The sequence below is a fragment of the Rhodnius prolixus genome, unplaced genomic scaffold, assembly GCF_049639745.1.
Source record: "Rhodnius prolixus isolate KJV_2025 unplaced genomic scaffold, Rpr scaffold_9, whole genome shotgun sequence".
Classification (NCBI taxonomy): domain Eukaryota; kingdom Metazoa; phylum Arthropoda; class Insecta; order Hemiptera; family Reduviidae; genus Rhodnius; species Rhodnius prolixus.
The window spans coordinates 3698038-3725588 of record NW_027411604.1 but is presented as its reverse complement, the minus strand read 5'-3'; the positions used below and the strand labels follow the sequence as shown (position 1 = coordinate 3725588).

The 27551-nt window shown below is 35.7% G+C and overlaps 1 protein-coding gene across 3 annotated transcripts in view; it reads left to right on the top strand.

Annotated features, from left to right (window-relative positions):
- LOC141454658 (ras-related protein Rap-2a) overlaps nt 1-27551 on the top strand; it is a 234324-nt gene that overhangs the window by 37505 nt on the left and 169268 nt on the right. For 2 of the 3 annotated variants that reach the window (XM_074129128.1, XM_074129127.1), the window contains exon 2: nt 27261-27362. In XM_074129128.1, the coding sequence (XP_073985229.1) occupies nt 27274-27362 (89 nt within the window). In that variant the 5' untranslated portion in view covers nt 27261-27273. The remainder of the gene's footprint in view (nt 1-27260; nt 27363-27551) is intronic. The other variant, XM_074129129.1, reaches the window with a different exon arrangement.

Below are 27551 nucleotides of genomic sequence, written 5' to 3'. Positions count from 1 at the left end.
TAAATTATACCAAGAACTACTACCCATAGAAAATAATCACTATATTAATAATAAAAAAATAGATTTTATTAGAACAATAGTTAAAGTTAAAGGAGAACTCCTAAACCTAAATTATAAACCGTGGTTATCAGATAGGGTCTACCTATGTTCACTCTGTAATAAGAAAGAATTCGAGGATACTGTACATTTTATGACTGCCTGTCCAACGCTAGGTTTTATCAGAAAAGCATTTTTTGGAAGGTCTGTAATAACAAAAGAAGAATTAATCCGAGTTTTAAAATCCGATCAACTCAGTAGTATATATATGTATACAAAAAATGCTTTAGAGTACAGAAATTGGTTGGTAGAGCAGTTCAATTATTGAGTGTACGTTGGTGTGTGTGTTCGTTTGTGAGTGTATGTGTTGTACTGGATTGTATATAATTAAACAAAATAAATATGTTCATTTAGGAAAAAAAAAACAAAACAAAGAAAGGTCAAATTCCTGGCAGACGGTTGTTTGCAACCATTGTCAGATTGCTTTATATTCTTTAAGAAATATAATTTTGAGTTTAATAAGTTAAAAGAGTTTATTTTGTAATTTAATTTGTAAAAGTTTCTTTTTTTATGTAAATAAAGCATATTCATTCATTCATTCATACTCCAATAAACAAAGAAAGTATACTTTACAAAAAATAATCATTTCCTTGAAATATGAGCAAGATAATAATATATTAATGAAAAATATTTGAATAACAATATCCTATTATTTACCTAGACTTTTCTCGCACCCCAGATTGGAAACCCCTGCCCTAGACTGTGTGGTAATGACTTCTGGATATGTCTTTGGTGAAGTGTGAAGAAACAAGTAACGTCCTAATTAGTCACTCAAAAAGTTAGAGATTGAAAGAAGTTAGTCTGACATTAAATTAATTCTAATTTCGATTATCTAAAGTGCCATGGCTACCATCTCGTTTTGGACGTGGAAGGGCGACCCGGGCCGTCATCATCTCCGACGTCTTCTCGGCCATCTTGGAAACGCTTGAACCACTCAAAAAACTCGCGCATGTGATTAACATACATCGCCATAAACTTCTTTTAATAAAAGATAAGTTTCAGTAGCGGTTTTACCCAGTATCATGTGGAATTTCACGACAATTCGTTGCTCTACTAAATGTGTAGTATCATGTTTTCACGGCAAAACGGAAACTAACTCCTCTTACACAAACACGTCAGGTTCCGGTCAGACAGATTTCTCTACAAACACGTGAGACGCTGTAATCGAAAGAGAAGGCTTTACGCTGCACAGCTGTCAGTTGTTAGGATTTGGCGTATTAAAGAATCCCAAGGGATCATTTCATTGAGCCTCTTATAACACCATTTGTTATCCCTCATATTTGTTTTTTTGGGAAACTAGAACAAAAGAAAAAATAGATTCAAATTCAAATTCAATTTAAATTTTTTGGGATCCCAGATATTTATTCAGAATACATCTACCGGAAGCTCTTGCTTTGTCCAACAGTCTCAAGTATCTGAAAGAAATGTGCTGAACAAAAGAACTTTTAAATAGAATTTTCTGACGCCTAACCTTTTCACAGAAGTATTGTGACCCAGTGTACAAAGTGGTAATTTAACGTGATGAACAATAGATTTATTTGTATCTCGACATTCACTATTTAATAACGAAATAATAAATATCTATATAAATAGATATAAAAAACATTTTAATGACCATTAAAGAGTGAAAGAGTAAGAGGAGGGGATGACATGTTCCGTCCAATGACCCCATAGCGTGAACATATCTACAAAAAGAATCTGTAGCTATAAACAGAACGCATGCACCCAGCCTGAGTTATTTTTTCTGTTCCCACCCAGAGCTATTAGGCAATAAGTTTCTGTCAAACTTCTAACTATAATCAATCTTAATCATTTCTAAAACTCATCAGAAAAAAAAAATCATAATAATCTTTAATGATAGATTGATGTTCATGAGACTGAAAAGGAATTTCTAAGACAAGTTTAAAAAAAAAAGAAGAAAAAGAATTGAAGTTGAAACTAGATTTGTAAAAGTCTTTTAGCAGAGTTAAACCGGGTCCAAAACGTCTTCTTTCGGAGACGCCAAGGTAGCCGAGCGGTTAGATTTCTCATATTAACCATTAATGGTATAGACCGGGGAATATAGCCTAGTACCGCAATACATCTTAGCTGTGCGGGTCTAGCCTCTAACCGCTCGGCTACTGTGGCGCCTAGCAAACATACTTTACCGTAAATTTCTCATATTAACCATTAATGGTATAGACCGGGCAATATAGCCTAGTACCGCAATACATCTTAGCTTTGCGGGTCTAGCCTCTAACCCTCGGCTACCGTGGCGCCATTCAGTTAATTTAAGTGAAAAACAAAAAACAGATATAATTTCCCATCTATAAATAAATATTGTTTTGATTAGGGCAGTTTAAGCAGCTTAAGATGCTTATTAAGCCGAAAACTCTTGCAGGTCTTCCAGGAGAAAGAAAACTGGCTCTTTTCGTCAAGGAATTTCACATCGGCTGTTTTTCTTTTTTAATGTTTCCTCAGGTCTTCTTATTGCACGCTCGGGAAAGCCACCAGTGAGCGCCCGCTGTTGAAGAAGATCCTCTCAAATTAAAAGAAACCGTAGAGATTTCAGTGAAAGTATGTACGCTTTCCAAAAAAAAAAAAAAACCTAGTGACTATCCCAGCTCGCAATGAAAGTCCCACAAAAGTCAATTTTTCTCTGTGGTGCCTCCACCAAAGTCAAAAAGGGAACTGTAATCACTAAAGGTACCCAATAGGTATCTATCGCTAACTATTGCCGAGTGTTACCAGCCCCCAACACCTGCCCCTAAAAATATTCCTGAATGATGGTAGCCTCAATTAAAAGATTTTTCAAGGCTTCTTATTAGAGAATGCGATGAACGTTTCTCCACTACGCCAGGCACTTCAAAAGAATCCCCCAAGAAAGAACATCAGAGTCTGGCCAAGTACGGTCAAAGCACACATCACCTGCTTGTACAGGTCAGCCTGTTTATTGTAAGAGAATTTCCCGGAATATTGTTGGACTTACATTCCATGACTAACAATATGGAAACAATTGGCTGTCCTTACAGGAAGTAGACGGTTCCTTTTGTTTTTTCAGGACACAGAAGATTTCCGTCACAAGTCGCATAGCATCCCAGCATCAATTCATTGGGATCAGTGAACTGACAAATAAGGGACATCCAATGGGATCTATTGGATGCAGGAGTTCCTATATATATAAATGATACTTCATTACACCCAAAGTGAACTTATTCGTAGTTTATCACGTACAAAATATCCGCTACATGTGCCGTCCATTTTTCTCTTGTTAGTATCGTTACTTCCTTCGTGTTTTTTTTTTTTATTTCCGATCTGATTGGGTGAAATAATAAGACAAAAAAGGAGACAATTTTCTTCTTTTTTACTTCATTCACTTTTCTACTTCATTGATTGCAACTATTCGTTAGAATACATAGAATTTTTCATCTCTCTTTTATTTTGTGAATAACATCATTAATAATGCGGTAAATTAATGGCATTTTTCCAGAAGGTTTTATTGGAAAACATTTACACAAGCAGAACGAACACCCCCTTATCGAATTTCCCATTTGTGTTGGTTAATGATGAACAAGCCGATGATGTATCACCTGTTGATGGCCTTATTTAGGAGAGAGGTTGACAATACCACCACCTGTAATCAACAGCTGATAAAGAGCCATTGTAGTTGCTTTTTAATTAAAATAAATTTTGGCGTATGTAATTTTCTGTTACTAATATGCTCAGAGAGAATTTTAGAGCGTATTAATATTTTTAAAAAATTTAAAAATTCCTCAATAATAATAAGCGAGTAAATATTTTAGCCATCCTTAGCGTATTGGATTCCCACGAGGAGATCCCGGGATCGAAACCAGACGACGACCTTTAGATTTTCTTTTCCTAGGTGCTTCTAACAACTCATTGTCTGGTGATGGAAAATGATGTTTGTAGTAAGGGTGTTTTCCCTTTAAAATTGAAATTTAATATTGTATATCGATTCGGTCGTGTGATAAGATTGGGAAGACTGATCTGGGCGGGGCATGTTGCGAGAATGGATGGCCGATCGATTCCCAGAAGATCGCTCTAGATGGAGATTGGCGGGGAAAGAGTGATGGGAGGATGGTGCCAACCAGTGACGCAAGAAACCTGTTAAAGGTGAGAAATTGGAAAGCGGCTGCAAATGACCGGGAACTATGGAATGGACTCATTGGGGAGGCTAGGACCCACCAAGGGTTGTAACGCCAATTAGATAGATAGATAGATAGATATCGATTCGGTGCCACCAAGTGACGTGGCGACTAATAATAAATCAGCCTACGGAAGTGACTCTTAAATGAATCTAATTTTCGGTTTTTCGTAATTTTCCGTAAAACAGCTGTAAAGATTTTCTTTAAACTTTGCACGCTCATAGCACACATCTAGATCTACAAAATTTAATTTGAAAAATATTTTCCCCAGTAATATAAATAATATATAATTTCCTCTTTGATTTGGAACACGTAGTGTGGATGGTATTTATCGTTAGCAGATAGAAACACATTTTTAAAAAATCAATGTTTGCATTAGTTCTTAGAGATGTCTCCAGAGAGCACGGTGGCAAGAAAGAATTCTGCACTTACAAACTGGAGAACTTGTTATTTTCCCCTAATTGGTGTTAAGTTACAAACCGCTTAACTAGTAACTTAACTTGCTGACTAAGTACATTTGCTAAGTTATAAGAACAGACGTTTTTTCAAAAAATTATACTTTAACCGCCAGACTTATTATGAAAATGATCACTTTATGAAACTAACTTTGATAAAATTTAATTATTTGCTATTATTATTTGAGTTGGCAGTGGTCCTGCAGCATCTTTCCGGTTGTGTAACAAGAAACGGTGACATATCTAATTTTGCAAATATCCAAATCAATTTTTAGACTCTAATTTAGTTATTATTATTTTTTTTTATGTTCGGTTTTTACACAAAGTCAGTAGTGTTTTATTTACCAATCGAACAGTGAAAACAATACATTATTGAGAGCGGAAGATGTCGAAATTAAAAATTTATGAATTTCGGAAATGAATAAACAAAAAGAAGGCAGGAACTACTGGCAAAAATGGTATGTTGTATTTATATCGCTGATTTAAAAAAAAACACAGACGTCTGAGATTATTCCCGACTTAAAAGTAGCTAAATTTGAAGCCTCTATGCCTGTGAAAAGAAGTTTTCTGATGGTACAAAGCCTACAAGTGGCCAAAAGTTAAAAAAAAAGAAAAAGCAAACGAAACACAGAAAAACAAATGGAGATAATTAGGATGAAATAAAGGATAAACATAAGAAAGAAGATTTCAACGAAGAAGATGACAAAATAAACATGAAAGAGAAAAATACTGAAAGTGAAAGTATGAAAAGCGAAGTGGTTGAAAGAGAAGAAACAGGCGGAAATGACGTCGACAATAGAAAAGGACTCTGAACTGAAGCTCAAATTTCCTTAAATGTTGAAAAGATCTAGATTCAAAGTAGAAATGGGTCCCACATCTTTTTAGGAAAGCTCCCACCAGTAGCATCCACAAAACCTAAACAGCAGCCCTATGTGGGTATTTGTGGGTGACGCTTTAGGTTGTTTACTCATCGCTATTAGGCTAGCGGATACCCACAAAGACGCCAAGATCACTGAAGAAGTTGCTAATTCACTTATTCAAAAACTACATCTTGATCATCAAAAATGACTCCATCAAAAAATTTAAACTCAACCATAACGCTCAGATGGCGTGTTTGATAAAAAAAAAAAAAAAAAAAAACAATGGCGTGCATTCTATGCCATTTTTAATGATCAATGTTGAACATGATTGATTAGGCCAATAGTAGACAATTAAAAATAAACAAATGAATAAATGTTTTACACTACACCAATAGGAAAGTATTAATATTATTCAGTACAGGAAGTATAGCCATTTCGAAGTAAACAGAAGTGTTATAGTTATTCTGTAGTTTTCAAAAGGTGAGGCGTCCCTAGAAAGAAAGTAATCCGGAAAAGAGTATTTCATGTACAATACGAAATTAAACCAGAAGCACGTCTAGTTACCGAGATACAGCATCCAGAAGTGCCAAATCCCTGTACTAGCAAGAACTAGTAAACTTCAGAAGACCAAGAATCACCATCCAGAAGAAGTTTATGCCCTATCGTCTTCTAAGGTACTTCTGTAAATCTTCGACACATTCTTGTGGAAGTCTTCATCAAAGAAGACAGAACGTTTATATCTCTATTCGTCATGTTCCGATTTCAATGAATTCTTTACCAAATTGTAGAGAATAGTTAGCTCAATAACTGGTATAAATTGCAATGTTTTAGTGATAACAGTTACGGAGATATGGAAGGTTAAATTTTGGAGGTTCGCAAAATACGTACAAAAATTCATACCTTTATATCTCCTTTCCTACACATCAGATTTCAATGAATTCTTTACCGAATTGTAAAGAAAACTTAGCTCTATAACTTGTTTCCATTTTTTTTTTTTTTTTTGGTAATTAAACGCAACTCTCCCAAAATTACCAAAAGAAGTATTTAACCTTCTTGTTTGTAACAGAATTAAAATTACATTTTAGCCCTTTTGTCTTTTGCTTGAGTACATCTAAAGCTTTTTAAAATTTGATTATTGCTTCAGAAAATCACTCGGAAAACTACTTATTTCCCGATATTAAGAAAAATACTAGCTTTACTGCCTTTTACAATATTTTTAGTAGAAAGGGGATGAAAAAATACATAAAAATGACCTATCGCATGCTCTTCTTTCTCTTTGATAACAAGTTAAACAAATTGAAATATGGTTAATAAATACCAGATTTTTGAAATGGCTTAGCACCTTTAATTTTGTAGATATCGAAGTGCGAATTCCGGTTGCTTTCATAACTTTTTATGAAAATAGGGGACAACTACAAACCCTTTACTTTTGGGCGCGCGTCAGCCGCGTATGCGGGCAGAAAACTAAAATCAAGTCACATATTCTGAAACTAGAGGTGACGGGCAACAAATTTTTTCCTCTACCATTTTTCGCTCAGTTCAACCGTTTAAGCATGAAAATGCATTTGAGCCGTCTTAAAATGAACACCCTGCACCATATTAAATATTAACCTAGATTAATTATTACCTTTAATTATTATTATAGCTTAACTACTACATAAATTAACAATCACTTTAATCGAAGAATGAACTTAAACTGACAAATGTTTCTTTAAAAAAATAAATAAATTAAAGAAAATCATTGAAGTACGTTGGTGTATTTTTTTAAAAAAAAGATTTTGCAAACTTAAATCTCGTACAATTACTTTTATTTTTTATAACGTTTTTCTGTGATTAACCCATTCGCTGCCAAGCCTAAATTGTACGAAGTTATTCGCTTTGCCATTTCTATTTTGAGTGTTATTGTTTATCTAAGTTTTATTATTTCAAGATAAATACATATTTTTTGTCATAAATTATAAATAATCATTTACATGTATAAAAATCAAACACGAGTATACTCGTGGTTGGCAATGGGAATGCAACAGGACTCGATATCCTTTTTCTTATTGGCGCACGTTTAAGCAAAAAAAACAAATGAATCACACAAATTGTTATGCAATTATACCAAATAATACCATTATTCCAAATACGAGGGTCGTTTGAAAAGTCCGTGCAAAGTGCAAAGAGAGATAGCACTACTGGCGCGTATCGAGGTTATGTTTAGTTAGTAGCATCTCTTGGAAGAACACACACCAAGTTTCAGCCAGATCGGTCTATTTCTTTGTGTTTGGCATTCGTTTGAATCGAGGAAGTCGAGTGATTTTCAAAAAATGGGCGAAAAAGAATTTCGTGTGTTGATTAAACACTACTTTATGAAAGGCAAAACGCCTCAGGAGACTAAAGAGAAGCTTGATAAACATTATGGTGACTCTGCACCTTCGATTAGAACAGTTTATAAGTGGTTTCAAAATTTTCGGAGTGGCCATATGGGCACAAGTGACGCTGAACGTTCTGGACGCCCTGTTGAGGTTAATACTCCAGAAATCATTGGTAAAATCCATGATATGGTGATGGATGACAGAAGAGTGAAGGTGCGTGAGATTGCTAGTGCTGTGGGCATCTCGAATGAACGGGTACATAATATTTTGCATCAACATTTGGACATGACAAAGCTATCCGCAAGATGGGTGCCGCGATTGCTCACGCTTGACCAAAAACGAAATCGTGTGAAGTGTTGCAAGGACGGTTTGCAGCTGTTCCAGAAGAATCCGCAGGACATTAAGCGTCGTTTCGTCACTGTGGATGAAACATAGATACATCACTACACTCCTGAGACCAAAGAACAATCTAAACAATGAGTTACCAAGGGGGAATCTGCGCCGAAAAAGGCGAAGACCGTTCCTTCGGCCGGAAAGATTATGGCGACTGTCTTTTGGAATTCGCAAGGAATAATCCTCATCGACTATCTGGAAAAGGGTAAAACTATTACAGGTGCATATTATTCATCGTTATTGGACCGTTTGAAAACCGAGCTGCAAGAAAAACGCCCTCGATTGGCCCACAAAAAAGTCCTTTTCCATCACGACAACGCACCAGCTCACACCTCAGCAGTTGTGGTCGCAAAATTAATGGAAATAGGGTTCCAACTCGTTTCACATCCCCCCTATTCTCCAGACTTGGCTCCCTCGGACTACTATTTGTTCCCCAATATGAAGAAATGGCTGGCGAGAAAAAGATTTTATTCAAACGAGGAGGTGATTGCAGAAACGAATGGCTATTTTTCAGACTTGGACAAATCCTATTATTCGGAAGGGATCAACAAACTAGAGCAGCGTTGGACGAAGTGTATAAGCCTAAAAGGAGACTTTGTTGAAAAATAAAAAAGGTTTACCCCAAAAAATTAAGTAGTTTTTATTTTTGCACGGACTTTTCAAACGACCCTCGTATTGTAGTAATTAAAAAAAAAAAAGTTATAGTTTATTGCAGCGTAATAAAATTAAATAAATAAACTAACTTAAAATAACTTCATCACGTAATATTGAATTAATTTTTTGTTTTTATGATATTAATATACTATAATAAAAAAACTTGTTATATAAATATCTTTATGGGTAATTACTCTGTGTGTGTCGTGGAAGCGTTTGTATGAGAGAAAATGATAATGGACGCAAAAGAGAATAGAAATTATTATAGCACATACATTGCAGGCGCTAAACACGCAAATCTTCGACTAAAATAGAAAATCATAAATGAATTAAAGATGAGAGAATTTCTGCAGAACTCCTGACACGGGGACAACTGAACAAGATTTATATACTGCGTACATTTTCATTAATGATGGAAGAAAAATAAATTTTATTAATTAATTAACAAATAGTTATATTTTTGAATTAAATGAAATAATATTACAATATAAACAATCACTTCGAATTATGTAAAATAAATTCAATTTTTTTATCACTTTAACTTAGGTCTGTCAAAGATAATCAGTGCCACCCTGATTAACAGGTGCGTAGCACTTCCTGAATGGTTCCGTATTGTGGTATACGCAACCAGCCTCTCTACAGAAGAGCTAATTAAGGTGCAGGAAGTCATGAAAGCCTTTCATTGATTATCCTTTCAGTTTTTTTTTAGGTTTTTTTTTTCCCAGCACTTTTGATGGAAAAACAGTTTTGAGGCTAAAAGAGGGAGAGAGAGCTAAAAAGCTTGGAAAATTTGGTTGCTTCAAGATTAAAAAAATTCGAAAATTTTGTTAATATTTTTCTTTGGTCAAGTAGAACAAAGCCGTGAGCTATTTTAAAGCACCTCTACGCGTAGTGGACGAGTAGCAATAAAATAATAATAACAATAGTAAATAGAAACTATGGCAGATCAGTTACCTAGACAACCATGGTTTAAGGGAACTGTCACTAATAAATGGGTTGTTACGACAATAAGCAGGCTGAGAGCGAACCACGCGGTGTACGGATCGTATCTTCACAGGATCAACAAAAGGTCCTCTCTCCTCTTTGCGTAGATTGCAATGAGGAGGAGGATTTCAGGACAATATAATAATGGTATGTCCACGTTATGTAGTAGTAGAAAGGAAACGAATGTTTGACGACATATACAGGTATTTAGATGCACCATTTAGCTACAAAGACTATTCTCCACCAACATCTATGTGCTTAAATCTTTTAGCAGAGCTAGCTAAGAAATATGAATGTATTTAAAAATTATAGCCGAATTAGAATGAATGGAAGAAAATGATTAGAGAAGGATTACGGTGATTTTAATTTAGGTTAAACTCTAAGGATGTGCAGGAATATAGAGTACTGATCCATCCATTAGTTGTAAGTTTGTATGTAAATAGTTGTATATAGTAGAGGGATGAATGTGTGAAGCGAATGTATTTATAAGTAAGAATGGAGAGTGAGTGATATTCTAGTGATAAGCACCTAGACGATGATGCTGGCTGTATGGCGGAAGCCAATGCCAAAAAAAAAGGCAAAACAAAAAAATAGAACATCGTCCAAGGGAAGGTATTGGCTCAATTGCAAGCGTACTGGATTCCCAAGTGGAGGAATCTAGTTGTGGAACGTTATAGATATAGGGTTGGACCTGGGGAACCTTATAGAAACGGGTACATTCAAAAATACCAAACAAGATGAAACTCAGTGAAGGAGCTCCAGCTTCTCTGGAGTGAACCTTAACACTTGACCATTCTAGAAGGTAGCAAGCGAGACTGGCCAAAATTAGAAAAAGGCTTGGGATAAAAACATCCCTAAATTATTCCTAGCACAAACTCCAGATTGTGCTTTGTCATTGCTTGAGAACTGGGCAATAAATCGGGAGGAGGTCAACAATAAGAAAGAAGGACAAAAGAAGGTTATTAAAAGGTTTTCTTGATAAAGTTCCCTTCTCTGAAAGATATAGGGGTGTAAAATAGAACCCTTATGAAGTCCTTATTGGACTTCGGGCCGTTTATTTGTGTTGACTGGAGTAGATAAGGGCTTATTTAAAGAACTAGCTCTAGGAGCAACACAAAAACTCCCTTTTTTGGGGGGGGGGGGCTGTCAGCTGTTTATTTGAATTTAGGAATATTAATAATGGAATTTAAATTTCTATTTTAGGGCGCCCCCTTTACCCAACTAAATAAATTAATTAACGTGTCCAATTTCATTTAAAGTACGACCATGCTTTCAAGTTTAGTAAATAGAAAGTGCAATTGAATGTATTCAGCGCTCATAAATAATAAATAGACCCTTCTCTAGCCCTGTGAAAGCTGTACTTTTAGGACGCCTAGAATCGTCTCCCCTCTCACAGCTTGCTGCACTTAAGTGACTGGCAACTGTATACATACATATACTAAATAGGTTACAGACCTTTTCACTTATGTAAACCCTAGCGGCTATGTTATATATTCCTATATGAATGTAACCCGGGGAATATACATAAAATATCAATTATTTTCTCCTCTTTTCTGGCATTCTCTTACTGTGGTAAGAGATAAAATTTTCTCTTAGATTGTTCAGTTTTTCAATTCTAAGTTTTCTCTAGAAGAAAAAATTTAATGTTACTGCTAGAGCAACAAAATATCTTACTACAGAAAAACCAATTTGATATGTTTTCTCACAAATATCAAAAACCGGATACTGTCTGCGTGAATCCACACATTGTGTATATGTGTAAGGTATTGAGAAAGTGAGATGCAAAGGAAATCCATTTGCTATACAAATTTTTGTCCCATGGTCCACTAACAATAAATTCCCTTTTGGGAAATTCAATTTCCCCCAAAATTTGATAAGAATAAGTGTATCAACTTGTTATGAAAAGTAAACAGCTAGAAAATTGGATGTATCGAACTTTTAAAAAAGAAAAAAAAAAATATCAACTAAGGTATCCTGGGTTCATTTTTTTTTACTTCAGCATTTTTTTAGTTTCATTTTTATTTTATTCATCTCACTAGAAAAATAGGTAACATTTTTTTGCCACTCTGAACAAAAAAAAACATGTATTTTCTTGTCAAAGTTTGTAACAACAATGAGACGATCAAAACTACAATCAAATATGGGAACCCAATAGAAATTTTATGTATAAATTGAACATATTTTTTATGTGAACATGCCAACGATTTTTTTTTTATGATAATATAGCACTAAATTTTGGATTTATGTTTATAGCACCTTTGCTATTTACTATAGAAATGATGTAATCAGTAAATGTAATGTAAGAAGTTTTATTGATTGGCTCAGCTGAAGGGGAAGGAACTGCCTACAAAACTCTTGCTGGAAATTTATTACATTATCTCCGGAGATGGCCTCACGAGTCTAACAACGTTTTAATAGACGTTAATGGACGATTTGGAATGGTTGAGGTGCGTGATTTTGGAACAGACAAGAAGAGGGTCAAAGATTCTTCTTGGTTTAAATTTCGATTCTTCAGTTATCTTGAGGTAGTTACGGCAGCGCTAGAGGAAATAAAATTGTTTGCTTCCCTAATCTAAGTATTTTTTTTTTTATTGAAGGGACTAGAAAGTTTGGTTGAACTTCACAGTTTTAGTCGCTTAAGTACAGATCGATTTCGACTACGCTGTTGTGTACCCTTATCAAAACACTTCTAGCTTAAAAAGTGAATTATAAGGGTTGATTAAACGATTAAAACGTTCATAGATCAACAATCGAAATAAGAGCTTCCAGCAATTTTTCTATTGTTCGAGTTTAGTAGATTAACTCACACGAAGGGGGAAAGGAAGACCAATCATTAAAAAACCACTTTTTCAAAATCTGACCTCAAAACGGATATCATACGATTTTTGGTTGATTTCTATCTAAATCTTAAAATATTTGACCAATATTTAATTCTTATAGTTTTTAAAACCGGATATTAAACTCAATGTAGGACTGTGCCAACCTCAAAACCGAGAAGTCCTGAACAATCTATTTCTTATTGAATGAAAGCTGTAAGTTGATGGAACATTCTTCTGGGTTCATATTTTAATCCAAAGTAAGGTGTAGATAGGGGACAGTTACGAAAGGCGGATCCAATCAAATAAATGTACGGAAATTACCTTGCAAGACTGTGGTGACTTGATCACTTGAACAGAATCCAAGTAACTGATCAGAAAAGGACGAGGTTGAAAAGAGTTGAACTATGTTGAAGATGCCCTCCAGAAGATGATATGAATGCTAACTGGGTTACTGGAAGTACGGGTGAATATAGCAGCTGTAGTAAGTACACCCAGCTTCTTCTGGTTTCTTGCGGTACCATGTGGTACAAAAGTCAGATTTGCGCAGCTTATAGAAGAGTCCAATGGAGGGGCGATAACCAACTTAAATCTGTCGGTATTAGCTACAACATTGCTTCTTCACTTTCTATTGGATGGCTATTGACCAGAGTCTCTTAGAAAATGAAGACTCCAAGCTTCCATGAGGGTACTGGCTCTGTTAGCCTGCTCCCAAGGAGCAGTTGTCCGGGGGGCACCTCGTGGAGGTAGAGCTCAGATTTTAGCCCCCCAAAAATACACCATCCTGTCTTACAATATCGTATTCCAGCTGGTTTTTCATCCTCTATTAAAACAGGCTTAGCAGCTAATCTCAGTAACTATGGAGATGCATTACCTGCGATGTGCAGAGGGGTGGGAGGCAGAATACCAGCAAGGGTTCCCGTTAAGGAATACGATAAGGGTGGGGTGATGGTCATATGGCAGGCAATGGTGGAAAGCAGGTCGCTTATTTCTGTAGACCGTGTTCAGGAAGTAGGGTTTCGAAAAAAGGGACTTGATCAAGCAATGGACACTTAACCGAGCAATCGACAAAAGACAGCGAAGACCAATTGAACTCAGTGAGTAGAAGAGATGATGACAGAACACAATCTAGAACTGGCTAAAGAACCAAACTAGAAGAGAGAGCAGCAGAATGCAATAACTGAGCCAACAACAGAAATTAGAAACAACGTTGAATACGAACATGAAGTATTTATCTTCTTATCGACTAAAAACGACCCCGAAACTGCTGAAAATTAAAACCCGACAAAGACATACGCATACATTTCAAAATATATAAATGATAAAAAAGAGAAAAAACAAGCAAAATGGACATGCAGAAATGGACTAACCTGGTCTGCTTTACTTGGACTTGAAGTTCCGAAGGAGGATATTAATAGTGGCCATATTAATGTTTAATTAATTATAATTCCATTTATTTTTCTGAAATGACTAGTGCCATTTTTTTCATGCAAGCAAAATAATTGGAATTATAATTATTGTAGATACAGTTATTATTAGATCTGTGGCAGGAGTAGTGTGCCATTCCGAAGAATGGAAATTAAAAAGAGTTGAGAATCATCAATATGGACCACACAATTAATTCCTCGCCCTACCTGATTTAGCTGTCGGCTGGGATATGCACCAAACACTTGCAGGTACACGTCCATCGATGTCTTCTACAGCTCATCATCAGCACTGGACACTGGACACAGTTTAAAAGATTTTAAAGGGAAATGAAACTGTGACGTATTTACTGTTTGTGACGGATTTTTTTTTTTTTTTAAATTAACCGGAGCATTTTATTACTTTATTTTTAAGCGCACAGGTTAAAAGTAATCACTAACATCTTAATAAAGGGTAAGAAAGCACTCCCGACAATAAGCACTCCCGGGGATTTTAACACTCCCGCACTCCCGGGGATTTTAACATTTCTGCGCGTCCTGAAACAATAAAAACAGAATTTTATTTAATTTAACAGATTAGCAGAAATAACAATAGAAACAGAATGACGTTTAAGTTTGATAAGTAACTGCTCTATTTAAGCATTTTTGTAACAAACTATTATTACGTGGCGTATTGCATAAAAGGGATAAATTATAACTAAATAAGTAGCAGGAAATTGTAAAAATATAGAGAAAATCGTTAATGCAATTAACAGGAAATGATAATCCTTTTTTTTTTTGTAAAAAAATGACATTTCCGCTTTATTTATATTGTAAAAATGTTAATGTCCTATAATGGCACCCAAATCGAGACAAATAAGAACACTGAACAATTGTATTAACCATTTTATTTTTGTTATTCCGGAAATAAATCTCAAATTCCTCCTGCAGAGTTAAGAAGAAGTAATAAGTTTGAACTTGAGGAATTTCCCTTCTCGGAGCTTTACAGAGTGACGTATTCGCTCATTATTTGCTTGACTACTTTAGACTACTAGAGACTACTTTCACGCTGATCTTCATTTGAACCAAATAGCTCCCAACACCTCTTTGTTGGAACACCAACTCTAACTTTGGCTCTACACTGATCAACACTAACCAATTCTTTTTGAACCACTCAAAAAGTTGTTGATCAAACGAATCATCTTAAGAGAAAAGAGAACCAAAACTAACCAAATGAGGTAATGAGCAATGTGGTTGAAACAAGGCACAGGTTAAGCGGTTTAAGCGCACAGTAATCACTAACATCTTAATAAAGGGTAATAATGCACACCCGACAACAAGCATTTCTGGGGAATTTAACACTCCCGCACTCCCGGAAATTTTGACACTCCCGCACTCCCGGTAATTTTAACATTTCCGCGCGTCCTGTAACAATAAAAGCAGAATTGGCGTGAATGAAAACTGGCTTGAATTGCTAAAACTAAAAAAGGGTTCAATACAAAAGAAATGTGCATCGAATGGCACAAAAAGAAAGTACCTGAAAAACGGTTACGCGAAAGAATCCCGCCTAAAATGTAGTAAATGTAGGGAACAGACATTTTTGCTACTGAACCTCTCCCTCCCCCTAGCCGCCAGAGCCCTGTTAGCCATCCCGCCTTAATTCCAGAGAATCTTTTTTCGTTTGTTTGTTTAGTCAAAGTTCATGATCTTTGCAAAAAAAAAACAAACCAACGGGGGGGGGGATTCACACTCTGGAAATTGAAGTAGGCGAGATGTCCAGACCACACCGCGAGGAGGTAGGGTTGGCTTGAGGATTAAGTGAAGAGAGGAGGCTAAAATTGCCCCCTCTACCCAAAATCCCCCTTGTGGTCCACATGAGTGATCATTTATCGCTTACAGCTACGTCAAAATATACATAATGGCCGCTTACCCAAAGTTTTTATTAATGCTTTGTGGTTCTGGTCGACGAATTTTATCAAAATCGGGATAAGATTTACACAAATATTAGTATTAATACATTAACTACTATTGTAGGGCCTGTTCTAAATCTATAATTACCAATATCTGTGTAAATCTTATCCCGATTTTGATAAAATTCATCGTCCAGAACAACAAATCATTAATAACTATTTATAACTCCCTTTCTAAAGATGCGCAGTGCCCGGGGACCTCTATAATGCAAATCCACATAAATGTTTGCATCAAAAGACCTTTCATTCATGCAAAATCGGTTCACGCGTTTAGGCGCTTCGTTGTTTACAAAAAAAAAAAAAAGTAACAAGAACTACAGTTTTTGAAAATGCTCATTTTCAGCAACTTTTTTTCTCGAAATCTATTTAATCTAGGTTGTTGCAAAAAAATTACAGTTATAAAGGAGGATTTGCCCTATATTTTAAAGAAAATTTGGGAATTTTATCTTTTATAGAAAAAGAGAAAAAAATTGTCAAAGTTGGGTGTTTTTCAAAGTTACGTTTTGTTCGTGCAAACGTTGTTTCTGATTTCTGTTGTTGGCTCAGTTATTGCATTCTGCTGCTCTCTCTTCTAGTTTGGTTCTTTAGCCAGTTCTAGATTGTGTTCTGTCATCATCTCTTCTACTCACTTAGTTCATTTGGTCTTCGCTGTCTTTTGTCGATTGCTCGGTTAAGTGTCCATTGCTTGATCAAGTCCCTTTTTTCGAAACCCTACTTCCTGTACACGGTCTACAGAAATAAGCGACCTGCTTTCCACCATTGCCTGCCATATGACCATCACCCCACCCTTATCGTATTCCTTAACGGGTACCCTTGCTGGTATTCTGCCTCCCACCCCTCTGCACATCGCAGGTAATGCATCTCCATAGTTACTGAGATTAGCTGCTAAGCCTTTTTGATGATAAACCCTTCTACCAGATGGTTTAAATTAGCCATTTGGTCCCATTGGTAGATCACCCTTTTTACCATAAAAGACTTTTCTTCAAATTTAATCACGCGTTTATTCACATTTAATCATCCTTTTATTTTATTCAAACACTTAAACCCAGATCATGCGCTAAAAAAAAAAATCTTATTTTCGAATTCAGGCAAATCCTTAAAATTAGGAAAGAATTGAAAACATAATATCGAGAATTTGATACAATTTCACTACTTCTTGAAAGGTATCGATAGTTTAAATCGAATAGAAATCTATTTTATGGAAAAGGAAAAAAAGGCTAACACAATCCTGTACCAATCAGGAACGTAACGAATGTTTTCATGGAAATAGATGGAAAATTATTGGTACATGTGATTTTATTTATACATATAGCTGTAAAATTGATTGGCTATGTGGATTACTTTTAGTGTGACAGGTGCATAAGCCGTGAAACGATATCGATTAGATCAGAGACTACTACTCTACAATTTGTTGACATCGATTACTAGTATTAACCCCCCACACCCCCCAAAAAAAACACTGTAATAACAAGTGATTTATCATTTTTCAATATCTTAAGAATTTTTTTTTTTCTGTTTACTTATTCTGATAAAATTTTCACCAATGATTGATCAGGTTTAGAATCAATTTTATGTTTCTTTTTTAGTCATAAAGTCAGTTCAAGAATTGCTAATCCTCCAGCCAGAAAGGAGGAAGGCGTTCCCACAGGGACCATTCCTGTTTATTGTCATGCTAAGTGACATAGTAACTTAACACTTTGGATAGTAATGTTACTAACAGGAAATGAAGCTCTGATCTGTGCTCTGACGTCATTGTAGCAGGTTTTGACGAAGCTGGATTTTAGGTGACGACAATAATAAAGGGGGGGAAAACCGCTTCTATTTCCCCGTAATTTTCCGCTCCATAATTTTGGATAATAAACTGGAAGATGTTGAAGGGTTTTTTTCCCCAGAAAATGAGGAGGATAGTTTTTCCAGTATGGGTTTACTTTTGACAATGATAATTGTAAGTAGAAATAGGCTGTTCTATTTTCCCTGATTTCCATTATTAGAAATTCACGGCAGAAAAACAAAATAAAGTTAAAAAAAAAAATGTACGGGGCTCCTGTCCTCTTCAACAGCAATCCTCTTCCTTGTACAGAGATCTGGTGCGCTATCTTGGGCTCTACATAGACAAACAACTCACATGGAACCCCTTACACTAGACTTAAGAGACAAGCAATGACAAAACGTGTGAAACTGCTCTACAGACTTCTTGGACGGCGCTCCAAATTGCAGCTATAGAACTCAAACGCTTGATATATAGTACTATTCTCAAACCTATGTGGACTTACAGGACTAGAGCTGTGGGGTTCAGCCAAACCTACAGAACATACGGACAGTACAGGAAATTTCAATCAAAACTACTGCCGACAGATAGCTGACGCTCCTTTCTACGGTGACTAACCTCTTACTCTTCACAACGACCTCAACATCCCCTTCATTGACCAACTCGACAAGACTAAATACCGAAAATTCCATACTGCTCTCTCGACTAGCTCTAATCCTCTAGTACAGTCTCTCGTTTCCTCTGACATCCCTAATACTCCTCGCCGACTGAATCGCCAATGGCCCCGCGACTTCCTTGTAGTCTGAAGGCCTAAACGCCATTATTCTCCTATCTCTCCTCTCTCCTCCTCACATTCTCCTCCACACATTCTCCTCTCTCCTATAGAGAGTGCTATCGCTGGGTAGTTTCTCTCCTCCTGCTCTCCTCCCGCAACAGTTCATCATACTCTCCATATTTACTTATTGTATACAATGTATACAGATTGTAAATTACAAAATAAATAAATAAAAAAAAATGATAATGACCTTGCCCTTGAAAAAAAAAAGAATTGATTTTCTTATAATGTTTTAAAATGGTGCAGAATGTCACATAGATTTTCTATTTTCTCATGGGATAATTAGAAAATTCCACAATCTAGTTTTAAAATTTATGATTCTGCATAAAATTCTGTAGTAATATTTTTGTTTAACGCTAGCATAGTAATGTCCAGTTAAATTACTGTATTATGTAACCTATATTACAATAACTTCAAACTCCTTCCTCGGCCATCCCTAACTTTGTACACTAAGGAATCTTCCTTTATATGTCAGTGTGTTTTAATGTTAGAATATACTCTCTGTTCACTAAGATTTCCAGGCCGTGTTTATAGCGTGCTTATTTAGGTATTCCAAAACGATAAGCTTACCGCATAAAGTCTTATACATATAAACATCTTACCTACACTTGGAATACCCACACTATTTTTGCCCTACCCTACCCGTCCACAACGCCATCTACGGGACGCCATAAACCACTGTGTATAGTGTTGTTTGTAAAGTCCTGGTCACGCACCAGTAATTATTGACCAATCTTCTCTTAGACTTTATCTTACATTATGCTTATTTAATAACAACTTTGTAAAAAAAATTAATTAATTAATAACAGTAAGGCCCCTCTAGCTTAAGCTTTACGGCGAGAGATTAGTGGTAATTTTTACGCGGGTTTATCATAAAAATGTAAATCATAGGAATCACCTTTCTGTATTAAAACGATTTACGTGTGAATGGCTGACATTCTGTTGCAGTAATTATTTGTGAATCTTTTTTTTCCACTTTCTTTTATCGCATGTTAGAGAAACTGTTTCCGGTAAGACAGTTATATAAGGGTTGAGATCGTCAAAAAAGTGCGCGAAAAAGCATAACGTTGAAAAACACCCAAATTTAACCATTTTTTCCCTCTTTTTCTATAAAAGATAGAATTTCCAAATTTTCATTATAATATAGGGCAAACCCTCCTTTATATCTGTAATTTTTTTGCACCAACCTAGATCTGATAGATTTTATGAAAAAAGATGCTGAAAATGGGCAAAAACGGCATTTTCAAAAATTGCTTCTTCTTGATACCTTTTTTGTAAACAACGTATCGCCAAAACGCGCGAACCAATTTTCGCGAATTTACGATCGTACATCATGACACTTTTCTTTTTTGAAATTTTTAATAGAAATATTTCCGGTCTTGACTGGGAGTTGTAAAAAGAAAAATCACGTATTGGTAAAAAAATCAGTCAACCAACGCTTTACTAAAAGAATTTTCATTTTATTTTATTTATTTTTGAGATTTCCCGAAGGAAGCCTCCTAGGGTTTTCTTGTTGTTTTTTTTTGAAAACATTTTCCTCAGAAAAATCCATGTATAATTACGATTCATAGAAGTAAATGAGTATAAGCTATGGTCTTTAATTTTCATTTTAATATAATGCAAAACCACATAAAATCTATACTAAATTTATTAATAAATTAATAAAAAATATTAAATCTATACTAAATCAGATTATTAAAAGTGCCTCTCTCTACTAAATTGTTTTTTAGTTTTCCACAATTTTTCGGAAAATAACTCTACGAGGTGTGGTTATTAAATAACGAGACTGATGCTGCTACACAAGAACTATACATACGCCAAATCCGTAACGACCGACAGCTATGCAGCGTAAAGCCTCCTTGGCTTTCGATTGCAGCGTCTCACGTGTTTGTAGAGAAATCCGTGTCTGACCGGAACCTGACGTGTTTGTGTAAGAAGTGTTAGTTTTGTTTTGCCGTGAAAACATGATACTTACACATGTAGTAGAGCCAAGAATTGTCGTGAAATTTCACATCAAAACTTGGTAAAACCGCTACCTGAAACTTGATCTTTTATTAAAAGAAGTTTTTGGCGATGAATGTTGTATCACGTGCGCGAGTTTTTTGAGTGGTTCAAGGCGTTTCCAAGATGGCCCTTGAAGACGTCGGAGATGATGACCGCTCAGGTCGCTCTTCCACGTCCAAAACGGATGAAAATATCGATTATAATGAATCAACATTACTACCGGTGAGGTGCTTGCTCAACTCCGTGAAATAGTAAGGAAAAAACGACCCTATTTTTTGGAAGAACAAGTCACGGGTTCTCCATCTAAACAACTAAATATGTATAAATTTAAAATAAAATGTTTTACAGCAATAGTCTGGTTATTTAATAGCCACACCTCGTAACCATTTTCTTTAAATTATTTCTTAAAACTCCAGATTAGGTATCATTTGTACAATTATTGGGAAAATTAGTCTCGGGAAATGTATTTAAGCGGAGACGGACACATACAATTAAATCAATTTGTAAAATCCCAAAAACGTCGAGTCCAAGGCACAACCTCCAAAACGTCAAAACTTCCGGTAAAATCGGTCCAAAACGCGTTAATTCTTCTAACGAGTGATTTTAAAAGAAATTATTATTACAATTACAGTTTTTACAAAAAATTTTTGTTTTATCTTTATTTAAAAAAAATATAATAATTAATTAATTTTTAATATTAGGTAAATATTATAATTATAATGTTAAACACAATATAATATAAACACAATAAGTTAAAATAGTGTGTAAATGGTTGATATTATTAGATGTGAATTTTATAGAGCGGAAGAAATGTCTGTTGAAGCGAACTAGGGGCTTGGGAACGGGACTTTGCGCCTAACAAAGTACACCAGAGAATAAGTCTTCATGACTTATCAGTGATACTCCTCCTTCAGCATAATAAAAAGAAAAAACTATACTTCACGTTCAAGTATGATTGTTTCAGCCTACCGTATTATTATTGAAGTATCTGCCATTGTCACAAGTTATTGTACAATGAAACAATATAATACTCAATCCACTGGCTAATTCTGCATAATTTTTTGTTATTTGTAAGCTTCCGGCTGACGATGTAAACCGACAGACAAACCTACATTCTTTTTCACTCTCTCACACTCATGCTTTTTCGAAACCCAAGGGATCTCAAAACCCACACACGATTGCACACTATTCATTTTTCCAACTAGTTGAAAGTGAGATAGTAAAAAAACTAACGTTTTTGAATTGTTAAAAAAAAAATCATTTACGAGGTGTGGCTACTAGATAACGAGACTATTGCTGTAAAAAAATTTATTTTAAATTTAAACATATTTAGTTATTATCACCTTCAACATACACCCCTCCCCTATCCCTACAACGCTCCATGCGAATTTACCATTGTTCGAGTGCTGGAAGTCTTTTTCTACGAGCTCCTGCACGACGCGTACCGCTTTTTCTTTCACACAGCTTCAATGGACTGAAATCGTGTTCCTTTTAATGCAGATTTGACTTTGGGGAACAGATCTGAAGTCACATGGGGCCAGGCAGGACAGGTGAATAAGGCTGATGGCCTAAAACTGGGATGTTGCACTTGGCTAGAAACGTCTTGGACAGACAATGCAGTGTGAGCCAGTGATGGAGAACCCGTGAGACTTGTTCTTCCAAAAAATCGGGTCGTTTTTTCCTTACTCTTTCACGGAGTTGAGCAAGAACTTCACCGGTAGTAATGTTGATTAATTATAATCGATATTTTCACGTCCGTTTTGGACGTGGAAGGGCGACCCAGGCGGACATCATCTCCAACGTCTTCTCGGCCATCTTGGAAACGCTTGAACCACTCAAATACTTGCGCACGTGATACAACATTCATCGCCATAAATTTTTTTTAATCAAAGATAAGTTTCAGGTAGCGGTTTTACGAAGTTTTGATGTGAAATTTCACGACAATGCGGTTGCTCTACTACAATGTGTAAGTATCATGTTTTGCGGCAAAACGAAACTAACACCTTTTACACAAACATGTCAGGTACCGGTCAGACAGATTTCTCTACAAACGACGTGAGACGCTGCAATCGAAAGAGAAGGCTTTACGCTGACTTTAGGATTTTGGCGCATGTATAGTACTGCTGTAGCAGCATTAGTCTTGTTATTTAATAGCCACGCCTCGTATCAGTCATGAGAAAAGAATATTGAGAATCTGAGACTTAATCGCTAACTTAATCCTATTTTTTTGGGAGATTTTAACACAAAATTAGATGAGAAGCATCCATTTTTAACCATTTTTTTTCTTAGATTTTTATCCAAAGTAGCACAACATGTTCATTCTATCCTTATACCGAGTTTTGGGCTATTATCCATAATCAGAGATTGATTAAGCAGTCCTGGTATAAAGACTTCGACTTTAGAGTCTATCAGCAAGTGTAGTGCGAGACGGTAACGTAAGTGAAGTCGTAATCACGACACCAAAAAGATTAGTCCTACTTCTGACGATGAATGAACTGAGACACGAAACCGTTCAGTGTTACAATTTTAATTTTTATTCTAAAAAATCACGATCAAGTAATTTAACAACTTATTGTAGTGTACATGAATAAACGTTTTATTTATAGACAAATAACTATTCATATGAATGGATTAGCGAATGGATATTTTGAGAAGTTGGTCCAGATCATTGATGTCTGGTGGGATGATGAATTGCTGGATTTGCTGGACCAGGGTTTAAATTCTTCTCTCTTTTTTTTTTAGCCCAATCTCACATACATACCGACAAACTAATTCCCTGCGTTCAGAGTGTCCTCCACCCCCCACCGCCACACTCCCGACAAATACTACACGGTAAATCACCTGTCAGGAACAGGTGACGAACTAAAGCTGCCAGTGCCACATTCATATATATTCTAGATGAACAACATTACCAGAGGCATTATTTATTCCATATTTAAATTTTGTTAAATTTATCTTTCGTGTTTAAAAATTTTATTAAAAATTTAAATAAAATAAAAAACAAAACAAAAATATTTTAAAAACCCTAACACAGCTTCCCTTTTATCTCAATTTATGTAAAGAGATTTTTAAAAAAATTATTTTGATCAAATAAGCGCTAAAAATTAATTGAGAAAACTGGCATTTCCGCTTCCCTGATTGCAGCACTTTCTCCTGATTACACTTCCTTCTTATAAGTGGAGTAAGAGAAAATAATAATAAATAAAGAACATTTTTCATAATAGCCACGAGGTGTGGCTATTAAATAACGAGACTGATGCTGCTACAGTAGAACTATGCATGCGCCAAATCCCTAACGACCAACAGCTGTGCAGCAGCGTTAAGCCTTCTCTTTCGATTGTAGCGTCTCCCGTGTTTGAAGAGAAATCTGTCTGACCGGAACCTGTCGTGTTTGTGTAAGAGGTATTAGTTTCGTTTTGCCGCAAAACATGATACTACACATGTAGTAGAGCAACGAATTGTCGTGAAATTTCACATGAAACTTGGTAAAACCGCTACTGAAAGTTATCTTTTATTAAAAGTAGTTTATGGCGATGAATGTTTTATTACGTGTGCGAGTTTTTTGAGTGGTTCAAGCGTTTCCAAGATGGCCGAGAAGATGTCGAAGATGATGACCGCCCGGGTCGCCCTTCCACGTCCAAAACGGACGTGAAAATATCGATTATAATTAATCAACATTACTACCGGTGAGCTGCTTGCTCAACTCCGTGAAAGAGTAAGGAAAAAGACAGGGGCCCGTGTGCAATGAAACCCTGGCGCCCCCTAGGCCTGACCCCCCCCCCCGGCGGCTATAACTATTAACTAAGTTATCGCGTTTGATAACTCTGCCGCCACCGCGCTGGCTGGCCGCTTCTGTCATATCATTGTGTGAAAGAAAAAGCGGCACGCGTCATGCAGGAGCTCACAGAAAAAAGACTTCCAGCACTGTTTCGGAACAATGGTAAATTCGCATGGAGCGTTGTAGGGATAGGGGAGAGGTGTATGTTGAAGGTGATAATAACTAAATATGTGTAAATTTAAAATAAAATGTGTTACAGCAATAGTCTCGTTATTTAATAGCCACACCTCGTACTAAGTGAGGACTTAGACTGGTACTAGCAAGATTTTGGTAGCTCTAACGTATCCAGTTTCAAAAAGACGATAACCAAGGCCATCTTTACTCCTGAATCGCCTTACTGTTCTTTCTGCAGTATTGAAATTGGTACTCATATTAGAGAAGATATCACAATAAATAGTTTGGACACTGCAAACTATTTGATTCTTTATGGACTCGCAAACTACTAAGCCCAGTTCAAAGCTCTAGAAGCTCTAAATCATTCTCCGTCAAAAAAAAAAAAAAGTTTTAAGTTACCTCATAGACTAGGACAAGTCTCTGTAAAAGCACCCTGGGTTCGAATCACGTGGAGCCAAAAAATCGATAGTATGACAGCAATACTACTGGCTGGCAACAGAAAGACTAACTTTGGGTTTGAACTTAATTTTAATAACGATTCCATTGTGGTCCTTTGGTCTCAGATCTAAGTATAATTAATTGTCTCTAAATATATCTCTTTCTCTTTGATGTAAGAAATTGTATTAAGTTACATTCCAACTGTGTTCAACAAACAGTTGTAGCTACATTAGATTCTGTTAATTAAATGTAAGTTATTTTCTGTGACATTGTTGTACAGGAAAGAAGAACAAAACTATAAAGAACTATAGGAAAAATACAAGAAAAGCTTTTTGAAAATTCTTGGATTCTTAATTTTCTTTGAAAATATTATTTTGAGGTTTCCGGAGTTCAAAAAAAATAAATAAATAAATTGAGAGGGGGTCAACACAAATAAAAAACAGAAAATCGCCAAAAGTACACCATGAAAACTAACTTCCGGAGAAAATCAATTCAATCGGAAATGCCTTGTCTCTGAATTAATTTTCTCATTACGTATTTTAGGAATTTTCTGGGAAAACGGATGAAACGTTTTTCTTTAAACTTTTTTCCAAACAAAATTCACAAGACACATAAATTTTCAGTTAGTAAATTTTTGTTTTTCCAGGAAAAAGGCTCATTAAGGAAATCCTGGGACAGAAGTGGGCTTAAGCTTCGCCTATAATGTGCCTATATTTAACACGTTCCGTGCCACGTGTACCTCTGGTGGTACACGTTAAACTTGATCTTCAGGCCACGTGGTACCACCGGTGGTACACGCAGTAATATTTATTTAATGCGTTGAAAACATATATTTTATGACAAATCTAATTCTGTAGAATATATTTCTATCCTCAAAAAAATGAGACATTAATAATTGAATTTAACAATGGATTTTGTTAAAACAAGGGAGGTTATAAAGACGGCTATTTCAAAATGGAGTACATATAGAACAAAACACATAAGTTTATCTAATTGTTATATATATATATATATATATATTTCTAAGACGTTTCCTCACAATTAAGGTTTTCCTCGCCAAACACTCTTTGTCTCCAGTAAACCCTATCCTCGGCATCACTCTCCGTCAATCCACAGCCTGTCAATGTCAAGTCCATATCTACTACAGACCTCCAAGCAAATCTCGGGCGGCCTCTCCTCCTTCTTCCATCCACCAGTTCCCAATCCAAAACCTGTTGGGCGAAATCTTTCTGGAGACATTCTTTTAACATGGCTAAACCACTGAAGTCGTCTCTCTCTCTCTCACAGATAACTTCTAGTACCAACTTCTGGACATTCATAATCTCCTGGATTATATCATTCGTTACATTTTCTCTTCGGGATTTTCTCGCAGATCTGCGCCAGAAGTCCATTTCGGTAGCTACCAGTTTTTTTTTTTCTGATCTGATATAATTGTTATATATAAAATAATTAATAATTGAATTTAACAATGGATTTTGTTAAAACAAGGGAGGTTATAAAGACGGCTATTTCGGGGCAATCGCTGCTGCAACGTCATTACTCTTATAATAGTTTTCTCTCTTGCTACTTCAGTACCGAATTTTTGTTTACAATTTGTTTGTAGTAAGAAATGCAACGTTGTCTTGCTGTCCTCGTTTTGCCCTCTTTCTTTTTAATTTCGTAGAGTGTTCTAGAGTTTGCCGCAGTTTCTGAAGACGAGAGGTTATTTACAAACCACAAGAGGTACACGATGTGATAGCTATTCTAAATAAGAGAACTACATAGCGACTGATGATTTAATGAAAGATTGAGTGTCAAACTATCAAATGGCGTAAACGACAAATCAAACAAAAAAATAGCTTGGCACAGAACGTGTTTTAAGCATAAAAAATCAGTACTCAAAGAAGTTGCACATTCCTGGGGTTATTTTTGTGTTGCCCCAGTTGTGATTTTAATAATTAATACAAAATTCATGTCCGAACTTTCTACGATTTGGAGCGAGGGGTTCGAGATAATCTATTTACAAAAGTATGGACATATTTTATGTAAAATCCATTTCATGAATAATCAAAATATCTCTTGTGTCCTATTTATATATGTATATAGTATTCATAATATTGACCTTTTTTTTTTGTAAATTTGTTCCAGAAGTAATGATATAATGAAGGGAAGGCATTTGAAAAGACGATTCAGTCTCCAGCCGTCTTCATTTTTACGTGAAATACCAGAAAATCATAACCGACCAATCAGGTATGAATTATATTTTTTCAGAAATCGCTAAAATATTGCCTGTTTGTTTGTCTGTCTGTTTTTTTTTGTCGTGAAGTACATTAAATGAATTGCTCTAGGGAAGGAATTAGAGCAATGGTAAGCGTACTGGATTCTCACACCGATGTCCCCGGCTTTGAATCGAATTTAAAGCATTTTAAAGTACTACGA